The 9,738-nt window shown below is 42.8% G+C and overlaps 2 protein-coding genes across 2 annotated transcripts in view; one reads left to right on the top strand and one right to left on the bottom strand.

Annotated features, from left to right (window-relative positions):
- CSTF3 (cleavage stimulation factor subunit 3) overlaps nucleotides 1-7,800 on the bottom strand; it is a 35,221-nt gene extending 27,421 nt beyond the window's left edge. The window contains exons 1-3 of the mRNA XM_015863475.2: nucleotides 7,589-7,800; nucleotides 241-342; nucleotides 16-111 (exon numbers count right to left, since the gene is read on the bottom strand). Of these exons, the coding sequence (XP_015718961.1) occupies nucleotides 16-111; nucleotides 241-342; nucleotides 7,589-7,618 (228 nt within the window). The 5' untranslated portion in view covers nucleotides 7,619-7,800. The remainder of the gene's footprint in view (nucleotides 1-15; nucleotides 112-240; nucleotides 343-7,588) is intronic.
- Nucleotides 7,801-7,908: 108 nt separating this feature from the next.
- HIPK3 (homeodomain interacting protein kinase 3) overlaps nucleotides 7,909-9,738 on the top strand; it is an 83,166-nt gene continuing 81,336 nt past the window's right edge. The window contains exon 1 of the mRNA XM_015863468.2: nucleotides 7,909-8,393. The gene's annotated coding sequence lies outside the window, so the exon portion shown is untranslated. The remainder of the gene's footprint in view (nucleotides 8,394-9,738) is intronic.

Below are 9,738 nucleotides of genomic sequence, written 5' to 3'. Positions count from 1 at the left end.
TGTTAAAATATTAACCTCTGCTTCAATGTACAGTTTCCAGAATCTGCCAGAACTGGGGAACTGGGCAACAAGGCGTTCATAGGTCTTCCGTGCTTTGTCTATAGGTTGATTCTAAAAATTGAAAATCAAAACAGCATTTACAATATTATTACTTATGTAAATGAATATGCTGATTTTACTCCAGAACCAAATAGTGTGAGTGGACCATAGATAAGGAAATGTAATCCTATGTCACTAAACCTGTGCCTCTCGAATGAGAATGCTCCAAGCGTCAAGGTCATATGGATTCTCTTCTAGTTTCTTTTCAGCTTTCTTCACTTTTTCTGGTACATATTCGGCAGCCTAGAAAAATTAAAGAGAAGACATAAGAGATCACAGGGAGAGTTTCTCAAATACAATCCCAGCTACAAGATCAAGCTAATGACAGCATTCACACAGCGTAATGTTCCAGATGGCAGGATCTGTGCTGTAAAAGCAGGTCGCATCAGTAAAATAACACACTTTTGCTAGATTTAATAGTTAAATGAAAATAAATTACCCATGATGATCCCATTCACGTAAGCTTTACATGCATGGTTGTTACAAGCATAAGTTGCATGAATTTTGCATAAAATAGGAAATAATAACATTTTAATCTGCACTCCAGAAAAGCTATTTACTTTCTGAACCTGACTCATTTTCAAGTAGGCATTAGCAGTCCCAAATCACATAATTTGTCTGTCCTAAGAAGTACTAATAGGAAGCATTTATTGTATTACTATACTAATAGGAAGCATTTATTGCAATACTATAAGACCCTTCTTGAAAAATTGTACAATTCCATATTTACAGTTCTGATGCACCATTCTGAATTGTATGTGAGAGGGTGATTGATCGCTGTACAGAATAATTGAAACAAAGTCAGTTTTAAGATTGATTTCGTATAAATCAATTCTTAATATAGAAATGCTGGATCTATATCAATATATAGCTGTGACAGTTAAAAAGGTGGCATGCAGGACAACTGACACTCTTCTCTATCATAGGTTTCACTGTACGCTTAACAAAAGAAGGAGTTTGTACACGAAGGCCATTACTATTCTCAATTCAGCTTCTCTTGAAGCCCCCAGTTTTCAGGTTGCTGCTAACAAAACGAGCAAACAGAAACACGCTCCATTAACAACTGAAGTATCTTTTGAAACACAGGGTCGTGTTCTGTAGTGACTTTTAAATCAAAAAGAGTAGGAAAAAAAGCATTGTAGCCATTTCAGCTGCTTCATAGTAGCAGTTCAGCTGTACTATAGTAAATCCTTCCGTGTGACACACACTCAGCTGACAGCACAGTGAAACACTCGGGCTTCCTGCAAGTCAAGCAGCAAATGTAAGGCAATAATATCAAAAAGGCCAAAATAAGTGAAGCCAGTGCAAAAATAGCTACAGACACAATGCATAGTCCTACATTAGTTTTGTTTGTTTGAAACAGGACACCTAATTCATGTAAGAAATGTAAGAAAACCTTCAGACTTGGTTGACAAACAAAGACTGACTTCCTAAATCTGTAACTATTCACTTGAGATCAGCACATACAGTTATCAGGCAGCTTTTAAAACAAACCAAAGGAAAAATACAGGAGCGCTGCAGAACTGACAGATGAAATACAATTGGGGTTTTGTGCTGGACTGTTTTGTATTGCTCACATCTAACGTCTCAAGTAAGAAAACACCCACCCTCTCAAGGGCAGCCAGCCCTCACTGTAAATTATAAAACATCGATACTTTATCAGACCCATCCGTGTTTCAGAGGGGCAAAGTGCGCTGCAGGGAGACCAGTGCTCTGCTTATATCTCAATCGAAACAAGATCATCTCCCCTATGAAGATAGGCTGAGGGAGCTGGGCTTGTTCAGCCTGTAGCAAAGAAGGCTGCAGAGTGACCCCATTGCAGCCTTCCAATATCTAAAGGGAGCCTACAAACAGGAGGCGAGTCAACTCTTTACAAGGGTAGATAATAGCAGGAAAAGGGGAAATGGTCTTATGTTGAAGGAGGGAAGATTTAGGTTGGATGTCAGGGGGAAGTTCTTTACTATGAGTGGTGAGGTGCTGGAACAGCTGCCCAGAGAGGCTATTCAAGCCCAGGGCCCCATCCCTGGAGGTGTTCAAGGTCAGGCTGGATGGGGCCCTGGGCTGCCTGGTCCAGTATTAAATAGGGAGATTGGTGGCCTTGCCTGTGGCAAAGGGGGCTGGAGTTTCACGTTCCTTGAGGTCCCTACCAATCCAGGCCATTCTGTGATCCTGTAATTCACACATAATCACTCCTAAGACATTGGATAAATCAGTGCATAGGCTTTTCAGGCTGGACTACATTGCCAGGGCATGCTAGTAAATGCATGTGTTCAGTGACACATCAAATCTATGAGGACTGATACTGCCTGTAAGGCAAACAGTGAAGGGAGCTGAAACCTTCAACCTAAACATTAACACGGTGCTTAGAGTTGCTGTTAATCAGTTTAGGAGCGTGTCACTTTCATCATGTACTTGGAAGCTCACTATTTGCACAACAGTCACCATCCAACAGCATAAACACCTAAATCACAGGGTGCTGCTCACTGTCACCATCCTGCCCCTACATAAGCACTTTTGGTTCCTTCCTCTGGTTACAACACAGAGTTGCCTCACTCTAAAACAAGTCTGTTCAGCGAGTTCAATCAGCACACACACAGTTAGGAAAGCAGGAAATTACAAGACTTGAGTTCTAACTTAAATCCTACCATCCTACCACCACCCCCCCAACCCCCCCTTGATAAATACGTGCAGCAAACATCCCATGTGATTCGTCTCCTATCTCACAAACAATCCTCTGAAGGTCACTGAATTATTTTAGCACTCACAGTTTGTAAGTGTTTGTATTCACAACACCTAGTCTGACTCATGGCTTTTACTGTACACAACTAAATGGCCACGGATTCTTAGTTTCAAAGATATCAAGACCAGCAAAATCAGTTAACTGCAGAAAAGCCACCTCTGAATTCATAAATGTCATGTTCAAGTCAGAGAGAATAAGAACACAAGAAACAGAATGAAATTCCAATATTTACTCCAGGCTCTTTCTCAACTCCTTCAATGAGAACTTCAGTTCATACCTTACTACTAAAGGTAACAGTTCAGACTTTCCCCCGGCCTCTGAGAATGAACCCATGACTCCAAAGCACGTTGCACAATATACAAACACCTCTTTCAAACCTTCACACAACATAATGCGTCCAATTGTTTAAAGCATCCTGCTTCCACAAGGGGGGATTTCTGCAGCAAAAGGAACATCTCTTTCAACAGCTGTTTCACCTGTGAAGTGTTTTGTTTAAGATGCTGAAAGACTGCAACTTATTGTGCAATGGGATCTCCTACAAACGAGACATACAGGCTGCTGCACACAAAAAGAAAGCAACAGCAACACAGCTGTATCAGTCAATTAATAGGATTAATTAATCAGGATTAATATCTGGAAGGAGTTCAGTGTTCAATGTTGGAGGTTTTGACTATTTGCTGCAGTTGAGCACAGCTCAGCCTGTAACAGCTAATGAATCCAACTTCAAATGCATTAACACACAACTTAGCAAGCGTTGCTGCTTTTTCTGTTGGGTTACGTTACAGTTTGATAGCCCAGGTTGGTTCCTCAAAGTTTAGCTGCAGTTATATGTATACAGAGCAAGTTTGTAATTATCTTCCCTTACACATCCAGTACTTCAGTACCTGCAGTTACACCACTGACAGCCACTCAGCACAGAATAAGTCCCCAGCTGGACTCTTATTCTCTGCTCTAGAATCACACTATGTGCCAATCACCTTCTGCAAGTGCAGAAACTGCACTGCTTATCCTTAGTTCAACAAACAGCAGTGACAGCAGAAAGGAGGATATTACTCATAGACAAGACTTAAATCTGGTTTTTCTTCTTTTTAATTCTATATAAATTCCACTGTGAATGCAATTTTAGAAGAGTTTTTGCCCTTTAACAGTGGGTCACTAATAGCAAACGTAACTCAGTAAATTACTCCCATAATTATTAAATGAATACCTGTACATGTAAGCCCCCCACAAACATAATCCAGGCTGTTTTATATCTCTGTACTAATCAGAGCTTTAGAATAAGAATTACTGTTCTTTCCTTCCTGAAACTATTTCCCAGATGTCAGCATTTATTTTTCACTTTCATTTCTTCTTTATATATCTGAAAACATCTGCATAACCGAGTCCAAAGTCTCCCTCCATCCATCCTTATGTTCTATTTACAAGCAGTCCCTACAGTAACAGTAACCCCAGTTATGTATTACATAAAATAACATGCTCATACAGGCGTCTGATTTTTTTCCCAAATGGCCTCTCCTGTAATGTCCAACCCACCCCATATATATAATATATAATAACCTATATATAACCTACATATATATAAAATATATATATAATATATAATAATAACCTTTTGCCTTCAGTATCGTGCTCACCAATGATACACCTTGATAAAATAATTAACTATCTTAGCACTTATTACTGTGCTTTGATTTGAAGACCTCATATAGCGCACTGTACCAGACATGAAGTGTAATGAGAGACGAGTAGAAAAGGCCAGAAAACACCAGGAATAAAGCTGAGCAGCACTTGATGCTGCTTTACAGGTCTTTCCTACAGACACAGAGCCAACACTGCCATTTCTTTTCCACAGTTGGAGCAAGCTTATACACAATAACCTGCATCACAGACTGAGGCATCTTGCAGTTACAGGAAACCTTTACAGATGAAGAGACTGCAAACAGCTTGTCAAATAAAAGGAGGGAATTTTACGGCAAACAGTAACAGCCTCTCAGTCTATAGAATGTGAATTTCTAGGATATAGATGTTTGGTGCTCTGGAAACACAAGTGGAGACCAATTGTGTCTGGATAAACACCTTGTAGACCTCACCACAAGTTTAACAGAGACCGAAGAGATTTTAAGACCTGACAACTAACCCCATCTGTTTCTGCAGAAATTACTTTGGGTCCAACACGACAAACGGTGCTAAAATGGAAACTAGTCTGACTCCAAAGGTAGTTCACACAATGGTGGTGGCTGCACCATATTCCCTATCCCACACCCTCCTTCCCTTCTCTTCCAGACTAGCAATGCAAGCAGACAGCCTCCATTACACAGCTTACATGTTGCTTAACAGTGCCTTAGTTCAGCCTGAAGGCAGTGAAAACATGTTTCAGCTGCACCACACCTCTGAAACTCCAGAAGGGCCTTTAACCTTACAATATCTACACCCAACACTCTGCTCTCTGTTCTTCCTTCCTGCACAGCCATAATTTTGTGCTCGTAAGAGACAGCACGGCAATTTGTCTCACTTGGCCCCTTTTGGAAATGCTCTCCAAACCTAAGGCCTGGAAAGCAAGATGCAGACATGCCTGTGTCAGTGAGAGCACTAACAGTTATTTAACTTCATCATATACTAACGTGCACAACCAGTGCACAATACAGATGAAGGTTGCTCAGGGATGTGATTTAGCAGTGGGTTGTTAGCTAGGGTAGTGTGGTTAAGTTGTGGTTGGACTCCATGATCTTTAAGGTCTTTCCAAACCTGGGCAATTCTATGATTCTAAGGTTAATGTATAGTCACCCCTTAAACTGATATATGACTGCCAATAATAATGGCACTCAAAAAACCCAGAACCTGGTCAGAGATGCAATAAAGAAAGCCCTACAGAATGCCAGATGCACACCAACCTCTGCCTAATTTCAGCTTCTCACATAAAGGTTCCATTTCAAGCCATAAGAATGTTGTGTATGCAAGGTCAGAGAGACCTCCAGACAGCACTAGGTTGTGATATCTACCAGCTGCAATGTGGGTTAAGAGGGCAAGGCACAGCTGCCCCACTCTCAGCCCCCTGTCGTTCCTTTCCCAACAGAAGCACTGTGTAAAGACCACAGTTAGATCAACATTTACTGCCCTAAATCACAACCAGATGGTTGTTAACCTGCAATGGGGAGCCTCCACGCTACCACTGCTCAAAACATCAATACAAAATGATAACCTTATTTTAACACTGGGAGTAAGAAACTCAGATCTGCCAGGGTGAGAATAATAATATTGCAGAGGACAACGTCGTGAAACTGAAATAAACTGATGGAAGGAGCTGACTGGAACAAGGTCTGGGATCCTCCAGGAGAACAGAATACAGAGGCCTTCATTATGAGCATGGTATAGAAACCAAGATTCAGCTGAACCCACAAAAGCTTCATTTATGTACTTCAATACAAGCTATTAAACTTCATGCCCTATATGTGCCATAATAATTAGCCATTTTTTGAATGCTAAGGCCCTCTATGACATGGCCCCACATTACTACGCTTAACAATACCTTCCAGAACACCTCTCACTTCAGTACTCACAGTCCATCTTCAGCATAAGAAGTCTTTCCTCACAAAAGAAAGTAAAGCCTTAAGGCAGCGCTGACTTGCTTTTTAAGCAAGAAAAGTAACATATTACATGTTCCAGAAAGGAGCATAGTGCTTTAATTGAGTTTTAATTACACAATTATCTGTCAGTGTCAATTGAACAAACAAACAAGACTACTCACTGCAGTGGGGAGCTTAAATGTTAGATTTATTACACATCAGGATCATCTTATTGTAACTTATTCTTCCTGTGCTGAAGTAAACCTATCTGAAGGACCTGGCACCTGAATGTATTTATTGATCTGAGCAGCCCTGAGCATACAGGACAGTAATTTAAAGCATAGTTTTCTAATAAGAAAATAACTATTTAACATTCTGAATGCTTCCCTCCAGAAGAGCTGGATCTCACAAAGAATTTACACACCACCCTTCTGCCACGCAGGCCCCCACACAAACCTATTTAATAGTCTTTATCCTAAAAGACCTTCTAACGAAGGGAGTATTAAGTCAGCAGCTAAAATGTAAGCATTTTAGTGGGCTATGTGGGCGCTTCACAGCATGGTGACCACTTCTCCCTCAGCTGGGAACCTCCACGTGTATCCCATTGCCCCAACTAATGGGTATTACAGCTAAAAGATCTATCTGTAAGCAGGGAATATTTCATAGTAACAACATAGTTTAATATCGGACATAGAATGCTGACTGCATCGAGGGAAAGAACGTGCGTGTTTTAGTGTATTAAGAAGCCGAAGCCAAACCCAAGTGAGGAATTACTCCCCCATCAGAGAGAACACCGCCCCACCTCACACAAAAAAAGGTTCCTTTATTACGTAAACACTTCTATAGATTCTAACTCGAAGACGTTCAAATGCTTGTAGAGGAGAACGGTATCGCTAATAAAGAAGCCCACAACCACACGTTAAACGAGATGGGGAGGGAGGGAAAGAGAGCCAGGGCCTCACCCCGAGGCAGGGCGGGAATGCCGGGCAGCCGCCCCGCAGCCCTTCCCCCATGGGCTCGGCAGCCGAACGGCCCCGCTCCATGGCGGCCTTATGGAGGGGGAGCAGGGAGCAGCCCCGTGGCCGTGCCCAGGGAGCGCCTGAGGAACGGGCCCAGCCCCATGGACGCCCCGCACCCGGCCCAGCCCGGCCCCGCGTCTCCTGAAGATTCCTGTGCTGCTGCTCACCTGCTCGCCGGTCCCTCCCTCGGCGGACATGGCGGATTAAATCAGAGAACAAAACCCCTTTAAAAAGCGTCCCGAGCCGCCGCTGCGGGCAGCTCCTCGGCCGCGCCAACCGCCACAGCCCGCAGCGCTACAGCCACCGACAAAATGGCAGCGCCAACCTCCGGCACGGCCTGCGCGGGGCACGACGGGAATGGGCGGGGAGACAGAGCGCGGAGAGGAAGTGCGTCACATCGAGCGGAAGTACGTCACATTGAGCAGAAGTACGTCATATTGAGCGGAAGTACGTCATATTGAGTGGAAGTGCGTCAAGAGTGGCCTGGTTGGGCCCTGCAGCTGTGGCAGAGCACGCGTTGTCCCAACCCTGATGGATATTGGCAGCAGCTGGCATTGTTTGGAGGCCAATAGCTCGGGGTTTCGTGCTGTGTTGTTCCATTAGCGAAGTGTTGCCGTGTGAACTGTTACCTGTTTGGCCAGCTGTCACCTTGCCCTCGGTGAGGTAGCACCAGCAATGTCTGCTAACGACAGGGCGATCCCTGCTATCTCACCAGAGCTCTCGACAACTGAGGAGGAGACTTTAAGGGACAGGGTGAGAGTTCATCATTTGAAAACACCTCAAGGACACAAGAGGCAGCTCCCCCTAAAGTGACTTAATTCCTATTTACAAAGTAACCACCAGTCTGTCTGTCAGAGAAGGGCTGTGAAACGGCAGTTGCTGAGACACCAGCTGCTGTAGGAAACACCCACTGAAGGAGACTTGGCACATAACCGAGGTGAAAGCTGACATAGCTGCCTTCACAACAGCAGCGTAAGTGTTCTTAAACTTGTATCATACAGTCATATTTATGTAGAAATACTTGGAATAACTGTGTGTTCCTTTGCTTCGTCTTCCAAAAGTCCCCTTGTTAAACTGCAGTCATGTGGAAAAAGGCAGTAAGAAAAACAGTCATTACCTTTCCTTAAGCGTGACCTAAAGTAAAAGTATGCAGATGGAGTGGTAAGCATTTATTTCACCACTCTAATACTTTTTGTTCTGTTTTGCATAGTTATTATTTTGCTTACCAGAGGTGAAATGCGAGTACATTTATTGATCTGGTTTGATACATGAGCAATGTTCTCAGGTTTCTTAGAGAATTATGTCTGTGATACCAGGCTGACTTGTTTTGCATTGGCTCTTCCATTCCACAAGTTTCCATTTTAAAAGTGTTTGAGATACGAATATGATTTCATCCAAAAAAATTCTGCATTTCTGATTCAACTGTGTCATATTGTCCCACTTCCTGTCTTGGAACCAGTTCCTTGTAAGGGATTACTTAGAGCAATGCTGGTGAAACTGCTCATTAACGTTATTCATAGACATGCAGGATGTCAACTGACTCAGTGGCCTTGGTGAAATTTTGATCTACGCCTTTGTATATATAGTTTTTTAAGCTACATATATTTCTATTTATCTGCTTTTTGTTTGGTTGGGTTTCTTTTGAGGGACTGCTTTGTTCAGTCAAATGATTGAGGTGCTTTTTGAATGATGACTTGACCAGTGACATCTTGCTCATCTCCTAGAACGAATTAGTAGGAAGGGAAAGGAACGATGTTATTGAGAGTTTCACTCCCGTGCTTCCCCACATCCCCCCTGCCTTGAGTGGAGCAGTGTGTTATGGTAGTCAAGTCATTTGACAGGCTGATTTGGCGCTTTCCTGGTAATGATGTGGAAGCAAGTAATGGGGATGCATCAGTTAAGCTTACCACAGCAGCTTCATTGCTAATTCCTTCTGCATTACTCAAATGTTGTTGTAGAAAGTGACTGTTCCTTCTATTTGTTCTGGAGCTGCATCACTTTGAGTGGACTGGTAGCTTAGAGCTTCTAGTCCAACCAATGTAACTGGAGTGGTGAGGACGTGATTATAGGGCTGCCTGCTCGAAAATGCTGCACTTTGATTTTCATATGGTTCATTGTATGAAAGCAGCATGGCATTGCTAATACGTATGATGCTTTCTGATTCATGCTTGATTCAGTAATTGACGTGAAGCTGAATGGCAGGCTGTGAGTGAACTGTTGTGGATTTCACTGCTCAGTAGGATTAATCATGGATGTGATTGTTCAAACGTAGAGAGAATGTTAACAGCTCTTAGATTTCAACTGCCCCATTAAGTTG

The sequence above is a fragment of the Coturnix japonica genome, chromosome 5 (genome assembly GCF_001577835.2).
Source record: "Coturnix japonica isolate 7356 chromosome 5, Coturnix japonica 2.1, whole genome shotgun sequence".
Classification (NCBI taxonomy): Eukaryota; Metazoa; Chordata; class Aves; order Galliformes; family Phasianidae; genus Coturnix; species Coturnix japonica.
This window is presented reverse-complemented; position numbering and strand designations above follow the sequence as displayed.